This window comes from Salvelinus namaycush, chromosome 36 (assembly GCF_016432855.1).
Source record: "Salvelinus namaycush isolate Seneca chromosome 36, SaNama_1.0, whole genome shotgun sequence".
NCBI lineage: Eukaryota > Metazoa > Chordata > Actinopteri > Salmoniformes > Salmonidae > Salvelinus > Salvelinus namaycush.
In genome coordinates, this window is record NC_052342.1 from 18,528,412 (window position 1) to 18,549,162 (window position 20,751).

General features: G+C 41.3%; 1 protein-coding gene across 1 annotated transcript; it reads right to left on the reverse strand.

The window, feature by feature from the left end:
• Nucleotides 1–6,080: 6,080 nt before the first annotated feature.
• On the reverse strand, nucleotides 6,081–14,261 carry LOC120030292 (E3 ubiquitin/ISG15 ligase TRIM25-like). Its single transcript, XM_038975629.1, has 10 exons — nucleotides 14,237–14,261; nucleotides 11,212–11,378; nucleotides 10,692–10,877; nucleotides 10,195–10,413; nucleotides 9,220–9,315; nucleotides 7,470–7,703; nucleotides 7,171–7,193; nucleotides 6,745–6,890; nucleotides 6,149–6,319; nucleotides 6,081–6,115 (listed from the first exon to the last, which is right to left on the reverse strand). Exons 1-10 carry the CDS (start codon nucleotides 14,259–14,261, stop codon nucleotides 6,081–6,083), a joined length of 1,302 nt encoding a protein of 433 aa, XP_038831557.1.
• Nucleotides 14,262–20,751: the final 6,490 nt, after the last annotated feature.

The following is a 20,751-nucleotide window of genomic DNA, read 5'->3' on the forward strand; positions in this document are numbered from 1 at the left end:
GGAAATCCTCCAAAATACAAAAGAAACTCCACAAAGTGGTAAAAAACAGCAGGGAAAAACAAACCTCAAAAGACTACTCAAATAATACACAAGAACTAAACCAGAGAACCTCTGGAAAATCCAACAAGAGAAATATCTATATAAAACAAGGCTTGGGCTGGGGCTGGGTGCTAACTTACAAACACTGAGCAAGGAACTGAGGAACACACAGGGTTTAAATACTAACAAGGGAATGACCTACAGGTGCAAACAATAATTAGAGCAAGAAAAACAAAAGGTACAAAAAAGGTGCAATGGGGACATCTAGTGACCAAAACCCGAACAGTCATGGCCAAAACCTGACACATAGATTCTCTTTCAGTGCAGTTGCCTCTATTTCACAACAAATACCCCTGTAGCAGCAGTGGAGAGGCAGCAGAGGTCCTCAGGAGGCTTCCAGTGGAGGTGCAGGGGTTGTTTGACCAAGTTGAGGTGCTGATCAGAATTTTGTTTGTGGTGCCAGTGTCTTCATGTGAGGCTGAGAGGAGTTTCAGTGCACTCCGCAGGTTAAAGACTTGGCTACAGGCTAGCATGAGCCAAAAGAGACGGAACAGCGTACTTGTCTATAATGTACATAAAGACAGGCTGGACAGTCTGGAGGGAATATATCTGCCAGCAATTTGTTGGATCCATTGAAACCCGCAAACATGTTTGGTTCTTATGTTCAGTACTATGTATATATAAAGTTACTGGAAACCTTGTGGTGCTGAATATGTTCTTTACACTTTTCTTTTTCACTGACCCCTTGCAATTACACCAGGGACCCCTAGGGGTCCACTGACCCCTGTTTGAGAACCCCTGATGTATAGTATGATATTTGTTATTTTGTTTAGTAGTTTTCAGTTTTTAGTACATGACAGTACACTTACTAATTATTTATTTTGTTATTTTATTTAAAATTGCATACTTTGTGTGACATACTTGTCCATAGCTGTTGTTTGAAGAGTTGAGACACTGACTGAACAATAAATAAGTATTTTTGAAGGATATTTTGGTTGATTTATTTGGGTTATTCATTGAAGTAGCTCTTTCACTTTTAGAACTACTTATTTTGAGCTTTTTGTTTATGTAAAGCTATTGTAGTAGACATATTTAATGACTATATAAATATCAGAAAAAGTAAAATAAAAAGGCCAACTTTGTGATGGTTCTCAATGGAGATTATTTTAGATGAGATCACAACATGTTCATTGTATTTACAAAAACTGCACCCATACAGTGTATAGTACCATTGCCACCTACTGGCCTTTCTTCGTATTGCTGGTTGTAAGTACAAATACCTGCTGGACTGATAAGGAACACTGCTATAACTATTATCCAGTAGTAGTATTATAATAATTTAAACATTTGAACAAGTTGGGACAACCCTTCAGTTAACTGCGGTACCTATCAATTATCCAGTTGTAGTAATTATGGTTCCTCAATATACATTTAACATATTACAACGTAGGCTATGTGTTACAGCACTACTTTTGGTGTGTCCCTCAGGAATTGCTCTTGAGAAAATGTCATGCAATTGTCCCCTCCAAAGTTGATATCAGATTTTCACCCCTGATCTAAACGTGAATCCATTCTCAAATGCGGTACGGTTCTGGAAACAGAAATCCCTTCACTTTCATGTCACATCAAAATCATTTCACAAACGCAACAATTACTGTAGGCTACGCTGTTTTAACCGGTTTTAACAGTTGCAGCTAACAGTAGGCTATTTTACAATAACAACACATTTGTGGCGTCTTTCTTCCGTTTATACACGTGTTCAGAGATGCAGAGGAAGAGACAGGCCCAACTCTGCGCAAAATCTGTCTCCCTCCAACCGGTGACTTTTTTGTTGTTGTTGCGCCCAACAAGCAAGGAGTTTTGTATGGAGGTCAATGAGTGCTGAATTTGGTCAACAAAACAATGTATGGCTTATTTGCTACATGAGTTTTATTGGATCGAATAGAAGTTTCTTAATGCTTAAATTGTTATGAGTGTTCTGATATAAGTAGGACATGTGACATCCGGACAACTTTGAGAAAAATACTTTATAGGCCGATCAGAGTTGTCTTGAAATGGCTATGCATTTTCATACGTTTCATATGGCATGTAGTAATTTGTGGATGTCCATCATCCATTTCATGTGATATGTTACAAATTATACTGAACAAAAATATAAACACAACATGCAACAATTTCTAAGGTTTACTGAGTTACAGTTCATATAAGGAAATCAATTCATTAGGCCCTAATCTATGGATTTCACATGACTGGGAGTAGAGAAATGCATATGTTCATCGCAGATACCTTAATAGTAGTGGTGTGGATCAGAAAACCAGTCAGTATCTGGTGTGACCACCATTTTCCTCATGCAGCATGACATCTTTTTTACATAAAGCTGATCAGGCTGTTGATTGTGGCCTGTGGAATATTGTCCCACTCCTCTTCAATGGCTGTGCAACGTTTCTGGATATTGGCGGGAACTGGAACACGCTGTCGTACACGTCGATCCAGATCATCCCTAACATGCTCAATGGGTGACATGTCTGGTGTAGTATGTAGGCCATGGAAGAACTGGGACATTTTCATCTTCCAGGAATTGTGTACAGATCCTTGCGACATGGGGCTGTGTATTAATTATCATGCTAAAACATGAGGTGATAGCGACAGATGAATGGCACGACAATGGGCCTCAGCATCTCATCATGGTATCTCTGCATTCAAATTGCCATCGACAAAATTAAATTGTGATCGTTGTCTATAGCTTATGCCTGCCCATACCATAACCCCACCCCCATCATTGGGAACTCTGTTCTCAATGTTGACATCAGCAAACCGCTCGCCCTCACGATGCCATACACATGGTCTGCAGTTGTGAGGCTGGTTGGACGTACTGCCAAATTCTCTAAAATCACATTGGAGGCAGCTTATGGTAGAGAAATTAACACAATTTTCTGGCAACAGCTCTTGTGGACATTCCTGCTGTCAGCATGCCATTTCCATGCTCCCTCAAAACTTGCACATTTTAGTATGGACTTTTATTGTCCCCAGCACAAGGTGCACCTGTGTAATGATCATCCTGTTTAATCAGATTCTTGATATGCCACACCTGTCAGGTGGATGGATTATCTTGGCAAAGGAGAAATGCTCACTAATAGGGATGTAAACAAATATGTGCACACCATTTTAGAAAAATAAGCTGTATGGAACCTTTCTGGGATCTTTTATTTCAGCTCAAGAAACATGGGACCAACTCTTTACATGTGTTTATATTTTTGTTCAGTGTACAATAAGTATGATATATTCCTAATTGCACTTTGTTGTGGCTAATGTTATCTTGCGTTAGCTGGGTTAAGTTTAGGGTTCAATTTAGGAGTTAGGGTTAGGGGAAGGGTTAGCTAACATGCTAAGTAGTTGCAATGTTGCTAAAATTGTCTGTGATGTGATTCGAACATTCACGTTATACACCCACCCATACTCCCAGGCCAACCTCCCTCCTTTTGTTTTTGGCTTAATGGTCGAATGCAGCAAATTGAGAAAAAAAAGGGTCAGAACCTTAAGATGTTTTAAGTAACCTTCTGTCTTATGTAACCCATACCAAACATATCATACAAATAGACTACCACAGTATGAGTCATAATACCCAGCGGTCAAACAGGGAGATGGTTCCAATCGTATTTCCACCATTCATTTTTCCCATAGGGGTTTTTAGAAACACTTACATAAGGGCTGTGTTTCATGTAGGCTTAGCCTGGTGTGATGTTTTGATAACCATGTAAATCTCTCTAGGACAAGGTGATGTTTATTTTCTGTATTCACCCCCCCCCCCCCCCCCCCCAAAAAATGAAATGCTAATTAGCTGCTAATGTGGCTATCATAAAGAACTACAAATGCCATGATGATCTGGAAGAGACTGCCAATTTGAGGCAAAAGTAAGAATCTCTGGATTGACTATCTAATGTTAGTTAAATGTAGTAATGGATAATTTGGCTACATTTCTTTAATGGATAATTCTGTGTAACTGTCTTGTGCAAGTTTTAAATTGACACAATACCTGTTAGGTGTCAGCTAGAGATGACGTGCAGGAGCTTGCAGGGATTTGTTGTTTTTACATGATGTCTACGCCGATGTGAATTAGCATTTTAGAATCTGAGAGTAAATAGAGCTGACTATATTGATAAAATTAATCTTGTCGGCGAAAGATTGACATTGTTATCAAAACGTTACACCAAGGTAAGCCTACATGAAATACAGCCCGTATTGTGTTTCTAAAATCCTTTATGGGAAAAAAGAACGGTGGAAAAACTGTTTCCCTGTTTAACCGCTAGGTTTAATGGGTATTATTTTTTAATTTAACCTTTGTGTCACAGATTTGCATTTACTATGTTACATCTTTGAGGCCAGGCTGACATAGACATTTCTTGGAATTATAGTTTCAAGAATTCATAAAAGTGAAAGGAGAAAAATAATTAATAATGTAAAAGAATGTGGGGTCTGAAAGAAGCCAATGAAATGTTATATGAATGCAATGTGCTATTATAATAACATTCATGCTGAGTTTATTGGCTGGATAGAATGACAATTTTACCACATTCAAAATCACCAGTATGAAAATCCCCCAAAATATTATAGATTTTTCAGATCACATTTTTTTTAAATCCCTTGCAGGACAAAAAAGCTATTTATCACTATGTTCTTTGCAGAACTGTGCAAATTGATAACGATACAAAACATGTCTAAAGTAACAAGTTATCTATTGCTACAACCACTAGAAGTAGGCCTTCAAATATTTCTCAGAACTACAAGTCATGAGACATGGGTTGTGTTCATTAGTGCACACCGTTTCCAAACGGAAAAGGACAACAAGGGCTACTTATTGAACCAGTGCTGGTAGATCTCTCTCTGTTTCAGTCTGTTCCCCCCCCCCATTTGGTGCCTAATGAATACAACCCAGGTATGCAACTGATGAAACATAATACCATAAGAACAATTAATTATTAAACGATAGACTGATAAACATATAGCTCACCAACTTTTACATAAATTTCAAACAGCTTTTGAAAAACACACCCACGCTTCACACACTCATCCACAAGTCTTCTATCATCTAACTTTCATTGGTATAAAATTCACATCAAACAGAATTAAGTCAGGATATGTACTCACATTTGTCTGGTTACACATGAACACCTAAATGCTAGCCTGGACCCAGATCCATTTCTGCTGTCTTGCCAACTATGATGGTCATTCATATTGGAGCTGGCAAGACAGCACAAACAGATCTGGGACCATGCTAACTAAATGCACTAATGGTGTATAATTAGTCAGGTAGCCCATTGTAGTTTATGAAGACATACATTTCTGCAAGTGGTCAGTGCAATACCTTTCAATAGTATTTATCAAAGTGCCATCAAATAATAAACACCTTATAATACATCTTCCTGAGAATCAAAATAAATACTTAAGATGTGGCTTTCCCTGGATGTATAATACAGCCCGCACCTGGGTTCAAATACTAGGTGAAATTATTACAAATACTTCTAGCAGTGCTTGATCAAGCTTGCCTGGCTTAATGGAAGCAATAGAATAGATCCAAAACTATATTACATTACAAAGCAAACGCAGAAAAGTATTTGAAAATAATAATAATAATAAATCAAATACTATTTGAACCCAGGTCTACAAAAGAGAGGTTGGGCACATAAAGTGCTTTAGTCAACAACAAAAAACGTATGAGGTTAGAATGAGAAGCCCAGTTTCAAGTGTTTAGTTATTACAGTATAATCTTGAACAACAACAAAAAATTGTCTACGTTCCAAATGACACCCTATTGCCTATATAGGGCCCTGGTCGAAAGTAGTGCACTATATAAGAAATAGGGTGCCATATGCACTCAAACAGCTCATCTTCTAAAGATTGATGTATAATATTTAAAAGGTTTCCCAAAATTGTTCTTTTGGTAATTTATGGAAAAATCCAAAGTAGCCTTTTCACACATTCTCCCACTGACATCAATGCATGACTTTTTGACTGAAAATCAGACTTAAATGGAAGTAATTTCATCAGTCTGAATGAATCTCCTCTTCTTCCTCCTCTTCTTCTTCCTCCTCGTCTTCCTGCCCTTCGGGACTGTAAAGTTCGTCTGCTGACTCACTCTGGTCGTGTACAGCCTCCTCTTCCTCACTCCTCATCTCCTCCTCAGCTTCTTCTTGCTCATCTCCATCACTGCTGTCGTCATCATCATCCTCCTCCTCCTCCTCCTCCTCTCCTCCGCTGTCCTCCTCTTCCCGGACTACGGGACCTGGTAGAAGACAAAACTGTTAAAGGTAGAATCCACATTTGGTGAAACTGTGCCACTGTTCGCCTCAGAGCCTCTTGTTATTGGTTTTGTTGATGAAACAGAGGAGCGTCCGACAGCGTAGTTGAAGACATGTTGCAGTACATATTCTGCTGTTCTATCATGCATGCAATCAAGTCTGAGGAGAAAAGTGTTTGTGGTTTCAAGTACATTCTTTAGGTTGGTTTATTTGTTGAACACACAAAAAAAGACAACTAAAAGACAAACAGTTCAGATAGAAAAAAAAAAGGTACAAATAAATGTACATGTGAACCTGGAAACCCAAAGGGCTTTTGTAAAATCCAACCAAACATACAATTGAAGTTAAAATTATTCAACACACTCTAGTTCCCTCTACCCTTTCTCACACACACCAGTCAGTTACTTACAGAGCTCGTTGATGAGGTGAGAGACGTGAGAGTGTACTTCAGTGAGGAAGTCTTCCTGTTTAGCCTCCATGGACTCGGCCAGGCCGTCTGAGTCCACGCAAGCGCATTCTGGGTGGAACAGAGGCTTCTTCAACTGCCTGCAGAAACTGGGACAAACACACACAAACACACTCGCATTAGCAATGGCACATCACCCATAGACAGTTGGAGAGAGAAAGACACGCATTACAAATGAAATGTCACCCATAGACAAAGCTCACACACACGGAAACGCGCACACACACGCACAAACACACTGCAAATGGCGCAACACCCATACACCCATAGACTGTCACGTTCCTGACCTGTTTTCTCTTATTTTTGTATATCCTCTTCAAGCGAAGAGGAGGAGAAAGAACGTTACAGACACACACATAACCCACTTACTTTTTGCTTGATGACTTGTACGCCTAAACAGCAAATCAGAGAAGCAAAGAATAACATCACCATCATTATTTGTGTGTTTTTTTTGGGGGGGGGGGTGTAGACCAGCTTTACTATTGCAGGGATTGTAACTTCCATCAATGTAATTGTCTGCATCTTTTCCAATCCCCATCAAAAAAATAATAACATTTAGTTAATGAAAATAAAACAATAAAGCTACTTAGGAACAGCAGGACGGTTTTAAAAAGAATGTTAAAGGCACATCCATTTGTCCATGTATATCAATTAATCCGCACACTGACCTCCAGGAAGCGGAAGGGGTCGTTCTCCTGGGCGAGAGTCTGGATGCCACTGTGGACATCCTGCAGACGGGAATGGTCCTGGACCGCCTTGGCTATGTTCCGCTGGATGCTGGGGCCACACTCGACCCCGTGGGAGCAGGAACATTCCCTGAGGGAGGTGAGGAAGCCCTCCAGGTGGACCTGTAACACCTCCCCCAAGGCTGTGACCCGCTGGTCTGCGTCCTCCAGGAACCTCTGCACAGAGAGAGGGAGAGGGTTAAGAGGTAGGTGTGTGTTTAACCAAAAACTAACTAATCAGTGATCAAAAGTTGACTCATCTTCAGACATGAAAATAGATGAAATATATATATTTGTTAATACAACAAATTTAAATATACAGCTCTGTAAACAATACAAATACATGACATCTTACATTATGGAAAGGAGTGGTGATCAAGGATCAGGTGCGAACACCTGTCCATAATCATGTTCATTACAATCTTAAATGCAAAACTGATCCTAGATAGGGCTGTTACGGTGAGCATATTACCGCCACACGGGTGGTCACAAGTCATGATGGCAGTCAAATTCCATGTGACAGTTTAGTCACTGTAATTAGGCTTCTCCAAACTCTGTTGTTGCTGATGGTCATTAGTAGCCTACCAAACTTGCCAACTGCCTGAACTGCCTGAAAATTAACCACGTGAAAAGCGTCCTCCATTTGCTATTTAAGTGCATAGATGACATGTATTTTTTCCCGCTGGCCCTGTTTCGAGACAGGTGCATGATAATGATCCATTCTAAATCAAAACTAATTTCACACTTATATGATTTAGTATATGTAAAGACAAGATTAAATCAAGAATAGTCTGCCAAAAAGTAAATGTGGACAGTTATTCTAATGTCTTCAATATGCACCTAGCCTGTGAGAAAGACCCGATCACGTGACGGGCATTGGCTAATAAGAATTGAGCAATCTGAGAGAGCCATGTGAGTGAGGTGCTTTGGAGCATGACGCCTGGAGAAGGGAATTATAATTATTATATTCAGCACAAGGGCACATCGGACAAAAAATGCATGGATTTTTTTAGGGGACATTACGGCCACACAAAGAGGATGCCGCCGGGAAATTCGAGGCATTATCAAGTGCTTGTTAAATTGTGAATGAGAGACTGATTAAGTGTGTACAGCCTGAGCAGTAAACAAAGCAGAGCTCATGCCTTTGATGCGACTTAGAATGTATTAAAAATCAAAACATGTAGAGCAACTAAAGTTGCATAAATAACTCTAGATGAAGCATATAGGAGGAACGGTTTCTTTGTTAACCGCTCAACACAGAATAGCCCCATGTGCACACTCCTATTTTATTCAGCAATGTTCAACTGTATTTTTCACACTATAAAATAATGCCACGGAATTCTAAACAAATCTTCTCTGCTAATTGAACTAGTGTAGCCCACAGCCATATGGCATAGCCAGATCACGGCCTAACATAAAGACAACTCAGATTATGCTCTTCTGAAATAGACTTCATTTTCTTCATATCATTTTTCTTTAGACTAAAATAAATAATGGATTTATTGTGATGGTGTAGGCTATATTAACTTTTTATGTAGATGTTCCAAAGTTCTGCATCATTGGCTTATAGGCTATGCGTGGAAGCCAAGAGATGGGAAATGTGTTTATGTTAATTAACGGTCAATTACCGTGAGACCGGTATTTATTTGCTTGACAATCACCGGCTGCCCTCATCCTAGATCAGCAATATCACCTTGTTCAGTCGTTCTTGTTCCTTCTGTTCCTGGAGATTTTTCTCTGCTTTGTTCAGCTTCCTGTCCACCTTCTGTAGCTGGTTCTCCAGAGAGCCCTGAGAACAGAGTGGGAGTTTGGGAGAGAGAGAGAGAAACAGAGGGAGAGAGTGGGTTTGAAGGAGGGGACAGAGATGTTACATTCACTATGACAACAAGACTATAGTGAGGGTAAATGGTGAACTCAACTAGAAATGTCTCCCTTTTTCACATTGGTTCGGAAGCAGCTTGAACAATTCATTCAAACAGTGAGATCACATCATGTTTTGTCTCAGTCCCGAATGGCACCCTATTCCCGTTATAGTGCATTACTTTTGACCAGAACCCTATGGGATCTCTCTCTTCCCACTATTTAGGTTATAGGGTGACATTTGGGACTCACTCATTGTCTCTCATTCGCTCAACCATGTCAGACAACAGCAGTGACAATGACATTCACCTGTGTTCTAGACTCATCAATTGCCATTCTGTGGAGGCCTCGTCTAGAGTATAGAGGTGTGTTCTTTGTGTGTGTACCTTTTTGTTTGATCGAAAGTGATAGGGAGTACATACTTCTTGTGTGCGAGTGTGTTCTAAGTGAGGGTCTTTCATTTTTAGAGTGCTTCATTTAGTCCTGTACATCCCCCTCCTGACCAGTAGACCAACAAACAGAGACCTCTTAAGTCTACCACTCTTCCATAACGATATGTAACCTAAACCAGGGGTGCAATTTTGGTTTTAGAAGTGGGGGTATCCAGTCAGATAAACACTCCAACACGCTCAGAGGTGTCCACATGGTCCTAAAGCACACATTTGCCTAGGACAAAAATGCAATTTCAGAATGTGTGGGGTGGGGGCATGTCACCCCTGTCCCCAGTGAAAGTTGTGCCCGTGACTTAAACACACAGTGATTAACCTATTCACTGTTTTATAGGTTTTATAACTTTAGAGCTGTTTACCTTCAAATCCTTCATAGTGTTCTTCAGGGTCTTGATGGTGTGTCCGGCGTGGCCCCCCTCGATGGTACAAGCGTTGCAGACAGACACCCGGTCGTCCATGCAGTAGTAGCGGTACATCTCATCGTGTTCGGGACACTTCCTCTTCCTCAGGTCCCCCAGGGGTTCAGTCAGGGGGTGCTCCCTAAACGCAGGCAGCTCCAGGTGGGGCTTCACGTGCTCCTGAAATGGACAAAATGAAGAAAAAGTTCATGTTTGTCTTGACTTACCTGCTGATTGAAAATGTAAAATAAAACAAAGCTTTAAAAAATAAAAATAAATAAAAAGACAGTGTTATGCACATCCAACACTTGAATGTGTTGAGAATACTGGTGCTATGCAAAAAAGAGTGCTTAGATAACGGAATAAGAATATTGGAATATTTCTGCTCCATAGTGCTTTACCATGGGTGCATTTGGAATTATGGATGCTAAAATTATGGATGCCTCTCAGATCTTTACCTGACACATGGACACCTCGCATTTCAGACACGTCTTGACCGCTACCTCTACCACCACTCCAGCCCCAGGTTCCCCTTTCCCCGCCTCGCTAGTGTCCCCTGGAGAGCAGTAGTCACACGGCACGGACACGGGGGTCTCGACTGTTGTCGGGCTGCCGTCTGGTAGTTGTGGTCTTGACGATACTGCCTGGACATCATAGAGAAAGGAAGAGAGGTAGCGTGTTTGTTGGGTGGGGCCTATAGGCTATGAATCAGTAGAGCAGGCTATTGTAGAGATGAATACTCCTTAAACTAAGGTCATCAGAGTGATAGGCCTTAAAATTCATATAAACTTTTCTTTGGTGCTTTTAGCTACCGCTCCACAGCTAATGTGACCAGGGGCCGTGTGTATCAAGCATCTCAGAGTAGGAGTGCTGATCTAGGATCAGGGCCCTCCTGTCCATGTAAAAGGCTAAACTTATCCTAAATCAGTACTCCTCCACTGAGACACTTCATGAATACAGCCCCCAGACAGCACATACCCGTCCCCTGCAGCGGAAGTCGTCTGCGATGTTGGCGAGCTTAAAGTTCTTCTGGGAGGCCGCGGAAATACACACATCAAAATGTAAATACAAAATGTAGGCAGAAAGAAAAACAGGGTCATAAAAAACAAACAGATTCGTCAGTAATAAGGTCCTCAATGAGCTTTCTGAATTTCCCAGAGGCACCAAAACATCAAATGGAAGAACATTTCGAAGATTGTTCCACAAATATGGTTCAAGAAAACGAATAGCTGATTTACAAAGCTAAGTCATGAGAGACCAAAGGAATTTCCAGAGTTAGACATCCCTGTGGTAACTCCTATGTAAAGTTTAGCAAGGAGGTTAGTAGCCTACACTGGGACTTTTTGTAAAAAGGCTTTATAAATGAAAACATAGCAATGTATCAACCTATATGACATCAAAGAAGGCCAACAAACGTTCTGGTAGAGAATACAATGATGAGTACTACAATTCTTGCCCATAATGTTAAAATGTGCTCTTAACATTCCTATTACATCATAATGACTATGATTTAGAAGTTAGTGGAAGTGACGATGAAGAGAGAGAGGTGGGTTGGGAATGTGAACTTGGCACGTACTGCAGTGTTCTTTCTGTCACACCATTTCCTGGAACATGTACATCTGCCACAAAATAATATGTAAAACATATTTAGTCATATTAGCTGGCTAACCCACTGATCCTGCTTTGTTGTAAACCCCTCAGGTCTAAATTCTGTATGTGTATTTTATCCAACAGAATAATTTGTTTGTTTATTTAAATATGTCACAATGGGGGATAATCTTCCAAGTCTATGAAAAACATAGAAAATACAGTATTATAACAAATTGATCAGGGAACCATATTTTGTACCCTTGATATGGCTGTGGAGGAGTCCAGTAAGCTATACAGTTAGGAACTTTCATATTTTCGTTAGAAATACATGTATACCTTCATGCATTTACTGTGATACTGCTGCACAGTTTACAGGAAAAAGAAACAAACCACCATTTACAACCATCCAACTCTGTATCATTTACAGTGAAATATAACTTAAGTTAACAATGACATGTTAATCATCACTGGCATCTAATCTGTCCAGGTCATCCAGTTTACCTTGGGAACCTGGCACAGACTGATGCACAGAGACTAACTACATAGGGAAGAAAACATCAACCTGAACCGGTTTGAATGTGGGTGGCTCAACACAAATTTGACTATAAAAGGACACATCATCAAGGGTCAGCCATTGCATTACACGTACCAAGACAGGTAATAAAATAGCACCCTACGATTATTAACCAGAAAATGTATGCAATACAAAGGTTGTACCTTTAGATTAACCTTATTTCAGATCAAAGTAATTGATTCTCTGAAGTTTTACAGATAATGTAACTGTGATATCATGCGTTCCTTTGCAGATTCGGCTGTGAAAAGATAGAACCGTCTTCAAACAGACAAAGGTAACGACAATGCCTTTATTTTCCATTTTGTATTGGTATACATTTGTATTGCCGAAGTTCAGTGCTATAGCGCACTTGAAATGTAAAGGTCATTTGTGGTTGAGCCGAGTCATGCAGCATTTACTGTGAATGTAGTCTCCACGAACACGGGAACATTGCCTTAAATTTAAATGATGCTGTAGCGCATAACTTCAGCATTACGGATTGAATTGAGCCATTAGTCGACAACATGCAGAATTATAAGATGATTGATTAACTTTACACTAGAGGGAATTGGCATATATGGACAGGGCCAAATTTCTAACAGAATCAATGTATTTATTTATTTGACATGGACAATACACATCAATTAACCCCAACAAGTCTAAGGGGGGATCTGCTAAGCTAACATATGGCATTGTTTTAAGATGGTCATAGCATGGATAATTTTGCAATTTGATTTTGAATTGTAGGACCCCTGTAGGGAAGTGAAAAAAACGATATATATACAACAATTATTTGATTAAACATTGAATTTGGCCTTAGTCCATAGAAAAACATGTTCATAGATGGCAAACTATACTAAACAAAAATAGAAACGCAATATGCAATAATTTCAACGATTTTACTGAGTTACAGTTCGTATAACTAAATCAGTCAATTGAAATATATTCATTAGGCCCTAATCTATGGATTTCACATGACTGGGCAGGGGCGCATCCATGGGTGGGCCTGGGAGGGCATAGGCCCAACCACTTGGGAGCAAGGCCCACCCACTGGGGAGCCAGGCCCAGACATTCAGAATGAGTTTTTCCCCACAAAAGGGGTTTATTACAGACAGAAATACTGTCAGGGTGGCTGGTCTCAGACGGTCCTGTAGATGAAGAGGCCGGATGTGGAGGTCCTAGGCTGGCTTGGTAACAGTTATCAGTAATCATGGCATTAATATGGAGTTGGTCCCCCCTTTGCTGCTATAACAGCCTCCACTCGTCTGGGAATGCTTTCCACTAGATTTTTGAACATTGCTGCAGGGACTTGCTTCCATTCAGCCACAAGAGCAATAGTGAGGTTGAGCACTGATGTTGGGCGATTAGGCCTGGCCTGTAGTTGGCATTTCAATTCATCCCGACGTTGTTCGATGAGGTTAAGGTCAGGGCTCAGTGCAGGACCGTCAAGTTCTTCCACACTGATCGTGACAAATCATTTCTGTATGGACCTCGCTTTGAGCACGGGGGCAGTGTCATGCTGAAACAGGAAAGGGCCTTCCCCAAGCTGTTGCCACAAAAGCTTGAAGCACAGAATCGTCTAGAATGTCATCGTATGCTGTAGTGTTATGATTTCCCTTCACTAGACCTAAGGGGCCTAGCCCAAACCATGAAAAACAGCCCTAGACCCTTCCCCAAACTATACAGTTGGCACAATGCATTCGGGCAGGTAGCGTTCTCCTGGCATCCGCCAAACCCAGACTCGTTCGTCGGACTGCCCGACGGTTAAACGTGATTCATCACTCCAGATAAGGCATTTCCACTGCTCCAGAGTCCAATGGCGGCGAGCTTTACACCACTCCAGCCGATGCTTGGCATTACGCATGGTGGTCTTAGGCTTGCCCATGGAATCCCATTTCAAAAAGCTCCCGACAAACAGTTTGTTGTGCAGACGTTGCTTCCAGAGGCAGTAGTGAGTGTTGCAACTGAGGACAGAGTCGATTTTTACGCGCTTCAGAACTCGGCGGTCCCGTTCTGTGAGCTTGTATGGCTTACCACTTCGCAGCTGAGCCGTTATTGCTCCTAGACATTTCCACTTCACAATAACAGCACTTACAGTTAACCGGGGCAGGGCAGAAATGTTATGAACTGACTTGTTGGAATGGTTGCATACTATGACGGTGCTATTCTACTGCCAATGTTTGTCTATGGAGATTTCATGGCTCTGTGCTCGATTTTATATACCTGTCAGCAACGGGTGTGGCTGTAATCGCCGAATCCACTCATTTGAAGGGGTGTCCACATAGAGTACCAGTCAAAAGTTTGGACACACCTACTCATTCAAGGGTTTTTCTTTATTTTAACTATTTTCTATATTGTAGGATAATAGTGAAGACATCAAAACTGTGAAATAACAAATATGAAATCAAGTAGTAACCAAAAATAGTGTTAAGCAAATCAAAATATATTTTATATTTGAGATTCTTCAACATAGACACCCTTTGCCCTGATGAAAACGTTGTACACTCTTGGCATTCTCTCAACCAGCTTCACCTGGAATGCTTTTCTAACCGTCTTGAAGGAGTTCCCACATATGCTGATGACTTGTTGGCTGCATTTCCTTCCCTCTGCGGTTCAACTTATCCCAAACCATCTTAATTGGGTTGAGGTTGGGTGATTGGTAAGGCCAGGTCATCTGATTCAGCACCTCATCATTCTCCTTCTTGGTCAAATAGCTCTTACACAAACTTATCCTCTGCAGCAGCAGTAACTCTGGGTCTTCCTTTCCTGTGGTGGTCCTCATGAGTCCAGTTTCATCATAGCGACTGCACTTGAAGAAACTTTCAAAGTTCTTGAAATGTTCCAAATTGACTGACCTTCATGTCTTATGTAATGATGGACTGTTGTTTCTCTTTGCTTTTTTGAGCTGTTCTTGCCATAACAGGGACTTGGTCTTTTACCTAATAGGGCTATCTTCTGTATACCACTCCTACCTTGTCACAACACAACAGATTGGCTCAAATGCATTAAGAAGGAAAGAAAATCAACAAATGAACTTTTAACAAGGCACAACTGTTAATTGAAATGCATTACAGGTGACTACCTCATGAAGCTACCTCATACATATCCAAGATGGCTTTGCAGTCGGACGTCTATTTGTCTTGTCTCGTCCCGTCCCATGTACAGTATATATCGTCTTCTTCGTGTATATTTCATATCTACTTTTTATATATATTTTTTAAATTTCCATCTACGGACTGAACATAGTCTCCTGCAACCTGCCTCACCCAATGTGGCACGGATCTGCTATTTTTTTACACTTTAGAACCGGAACCCCCATCAGGAGCTAGCCAGCTAACTAGCTACTAGCTAGTAGTCAGTTAGCCACTGCGAGCGGTCATCACGTTAACTTGGACATCAGCTAGCCTCAGCCCGGTCAATTCCTGACAGTTGCACAGCTCGATATCAACCCAGAGCATATTGGACTGCTTTTTCTCTAACACATCTCCGGATTCCTACCGCAAGCAATGAACCTTTACACCGGATTGTCGCAGCTGGCTAGCTGCTATCCAAGTGGCTACTCCTGGCTAATGTCTCTGTCCAAAGCAAGCACTAGTTAGCCTGGAGCTAGCCTAGAGCTAGGTCCATCTCCCGGCTAGCCGAAGAGGTCCTCCAGCCAATTATTGGGCTACAATATCTATTTTGTCAATTGGCCTGGACCCTTTTACTGCCGACACGGAGCCCCGCCGATCCATCACGACTGGTCTACCGACGTAACCGTCCGAATGGGTCTCAACAGGCTATTCTGTTACGATGTCACCGAAGAACCACCTACTAGCCCCGGCCCGCTAGCTTTTCTGAACACTGTGTCCCCTGCTCGCCTAGCTTAGTAGTGACTACCAAACGGCACCCTGACTCACCTATTGCTACTCTTTTTACCCTATGATCACTCGGCTACACAGCTGATGCCCCCTGGACTGTTTCAATAACACAGTACCTCATTTTGTTTACCTGTCGGCCCCAGCCTTGAACTCAGGTCCTGTATGTACCTAACTAACCTGCTCTGCCCATTCATCGCCATTTACCCGTTGTTGTCTTAGCTCTCCTGATCAACACCTGTGTTTGCTTTATGCCTCTCTCTAATGTCAATATGCCTTGTCTACTGCTGTCTTGGCTAGTTCTTGCTGTTTTATTTCACTGTAGAGCCCTCAGTCCCACTCAAAATGCCTTAGATAGCTCTTTTGTCCCACCCCACACACATGCGGAGACCTCACCTGGCTTAACTGGTGCCTCCAGAGACGAAACCTCTCTCATCGTCACTCAACGCCTAGGTTTACGTCCACTGTACTCACATCCTACCATACCATTGTCTGTACATTATGCCCTGAATCTATTCTACCACGCCCATAAATCTGATCTTTTTATTCTCTGTCCCCAACGCACCAGACGACCAGTTCTTATAGCCTTTAGCCGTACCCTTATCCTACTCCTACTCTGTTCCTTTGGTGATGTAGAGGTTAACCCAGGCCCTGTAGCCCCCAGTTCCACTCCTATTCCCCAGGTGCTATCTTTTGTTGACTTCTGTAACCTTAAAAGCCTTGGTTTCATGCATGTTAACATCAGAAGCCTCCTCCCTAAGTTTGTTTTATTCACTGCTTTAGCACACTCCGCAAACCCTGATGTGTCTGAATCCTGGCTTAGGAAGGCCACCAAAAATTCTGAGATTTCCATCCCCAACTACAACATTTTCCACCAAGATATAACTGCCAAAGGGGGTGGACTTGCAATCTACTGCAGAGACAGGATGCAGAGTTATGTCATGCTATCCAGATCTGTGCCCAAACAGTTCAAGCTTCTACCTTTAAAAATCCACCTTTCCAGAAATAAATCTCTTGCTGTTGCCACTTGTTATAGACCCCCCTCAGCCCCCAGCTGTGCCCTGGACACCATATGTGGAATAATTACCCCCCATTTATCTTTAGAGTTTATACTGTAAGGTAACCTAAACTAGGATATGCTTAACACCCCGGCCGTCCTACAATCTAAGCTAGATGCCCTCAATCTCACACAAATTATCAAGGAACCTACCAGGTACAACCCTAAATCCATAAACACGTGCTCCCTCACAGATATCATCCTGACCAACTTGCCCTCCAAATACACCTCTGCTGTTTTCAACCAAGATCTCAGTGATTACTGCCTCTTTGCATGTGTCCGTAATGGGTCCGCGTTCAAACGACCACCCCTCATCACTGTCAAATGCTCCCTAAAACACTTCAGCGAGCAGGCCTTTCTAATCGACCTGGCCGGGGTATCCTAGAAGGATATGGACCTCATCCCGTCAGTAGAGGATGCCTGGTTATTCTTTAAAAGTGTTTCCGTCACCATCTTAAATAAGCATGCCCCGTTCAAAAAATGTAGAACTAAGAACAGATATAGCCCTTGGTTCACTCCAGACCTGACTGCCCTTGACCAGCACAAAAACATCCTGTGGCATATTGCATTAGTATCGAATAGCCCCTGCGATATGCAACTTTTTAGGGAAGTTACGAACCAATATACACAGGCAGTTAGGAAAGAAAAGGCTAGCTTTTTCAAACAGAAATTTGCATCCTGTAGCACAAACTCCAAAAAGTTCTGGGACACGGTAAAGTCCATGGAGAATAAGAGCACCTCCTCCCTGCTGCCTCACTGCACTGAGGCTAGGAAACCCTGTCACCATGATAAATCTACGATAATCGAGAATTTCAATAAGCATTTTTCTACGGCTGGCCATGCTTTCCACCTTGCTACTCATACCCCGGTCAACAGCTCTGCACCCCCCACAGCAACTTGCCCAAGCCTCCCTCATTTCTCCTTCACCCAGATAGCTGAGTGTTCTGAAAGAGCTGCAAAATCTGGACCCCTACAAATCAGCTGGGCTAGACAATCTGGACCCTCTATTTCTAAAATTATCCTCCGCAATTGTTCCAAACCCTATTACTAGACTGTTCAACCTCTCAGCGATCCCCAAAGATTGTAAAGCTGCCGCCGTCAAGCTGCCGCCAGCTCTCAAAGGGGGAGACTTTCTACACCCAAACTGTTACACTGTGTGCTCTTTTCGAGCGATGCCCTGGGATCCGGGGGGACGGGGGTGGTCTGCTGGTCACTGGGATGACAACCCAACTTGGGATGGGAGGGGTTTTAACAGGTGGAATAGTGGGGACCAATTGAAGGTTTACTTAGTAGCAATGCAAATGTCATGGTACAGCTATATGGACACTCAAACACTATGGTACTTTTTAATGGTGAGTTTACAAACATATATTATGATAAATAGATTTGAAACTTGTGTTTCATTATGGTAAATGGTGAATTAAGTATAGCCAGTTATAATTGTAATGGCTTAGCAGATAATAAGAAAAGACGGTCAGTATTTTCCTGGCAAAAAGAGAAGGAATATATTATCTATTGTTTACAGGAAACTCATTCAACCATTTTAGATGAAGTTGTGTGGAAAAAGGACTGGGGGGGCTTAATATATTTCTCCCATGGGAAAAGAAATTCAAAAAGGGTGATGATATTAAGAGTAATTGTGCAAATTGTCCCAAACAGATCCTCAAGGTAGATGGATGATTTTAAATATGATATTGGACCTTAAACAGATAAGTCTCATTAAACCTATACGGTCCAAATAATGATGATTCACGCTTCTTTGAAAATATATATAATAATCTATTGACCCTACAAGCAATACAAAACTGTATTATTGTCGCACGCTGATCTGTTTCACCTGTCTTTGTGCTTGTCTCCACCCCCCTCCAGGTGTCGCCCATCTTCCCCATTATTCCCAGTGTTTTTATACCTGTGTTCTCTGTTTGTCTGTTGCCAGTTCATCTTGTCAGGTCTTACCAGCGTGTTTTCCTGTCTCCCTGCTTTCTCAAGTTCTGTTTCCTAGTTTCTCCGGTTCTGATCATTCTGCCTGCCCTGACCTCAAGCCTGCCTGTCATACTGTACCTGCCTGACTCTGACCCATTTATGAACCTCTGCCTGTCCTGTTTTTTAAAATAATGAGCAAAAAATAATCAATTTTTTTTGGAATGGCAAACTAGACAGACTTAAAAGGGCCTATTTATATAATGAATATGAATTCGGGGCGCAGAAATTATTAAAGCATTAGACCTCTCACTTAAGGCATAAGTCATACAAAATGTATACTTAAATCCAAACTGGTTCTCTAGCAAATTAGTAACAATGTATCAAGATGCAAGGCGAGACGCAAATGCAGACACAGGAGGCAGGTGGTTGGAGTCTTGCAATGTTTAATAATCTAAAGGGGTAGGCAAGAGGATGGTCGTGGACAGGCAAACGGTCAAAACCAGATCAGAGTCCAGAGTGGCAGACAGGCTCATGATCAAGTCAGGCAGAATGGTCAGGCAGACAGGTACAGAGTCCAGAAAACAGGCAAGGGTCAAAACCAGGAGGACTAGAAAAAGGAGAATAGCAAAAGGAGTACGGGGAAAAACACGCTAGTTGACTTGACTAAACATACAAGACGAACTGGCACAGAGCGACAGGGAACACAGTGATAAATACACCAGGGATAATAAGCGACACCTGGAGGGGGTGGAGCCAATCACAGGAACAGGTGAAACAGATCAGGGCGTTATTTTTTAAACACGCCATAGAAGGTTGTTTTCAATTTCAGTTTAATCCACCAGAAAAGACAGAACAAATAATACAACAAATATGGTGGTTAAACTCAAATATACTATGATATAATAGATATAAAAAAAACTATATTTTTCAATCATTTTTTTTTTACAAAGTATAATCTTTGTAAATTATATCATAAATATAACTGGTGGAGTTATGTCACACATGCATCTAACACACATATATGGAAATGTCTGCTCTACTCAAAATTACAACCAACTAATTGCAGCATTACCGCAAAAATGGAAGAGGCAAGTGGAAGGAGGAAAAGTGAGGAACTTATCTGTCGGCCCTGCATTAAAGACCAAAATTGGTTGTGATAAATATACCAGTTTCATTTAAGAACCAAAACATTGACAGCTGTGCCATATAGATTGCAAAATAGTTGGGAAGATATTTTCGATGTACCGATTCCATGGCACATGGTTTATGAACTGACACAAAAAACGTCGCCAGATTCAAAACTTTGAATTTTTCGATTTAAATTACTATACAAAATTCTTGCAACCAAGACATTGTTATATACCTTTTTGCTAAAATTATTATATCGTTATTAATTTACAATCTGTAGAAACTATGAGAATAGAAAGGTTCAGTACTTTTGTGAAGCATCACAGCACAGTTGAAAAAGATATGGCAAATAGAAATCCAATATGGATGGTGTTAATTAAGAGATAGATGGGAGGGGTTGAACTGAGCTG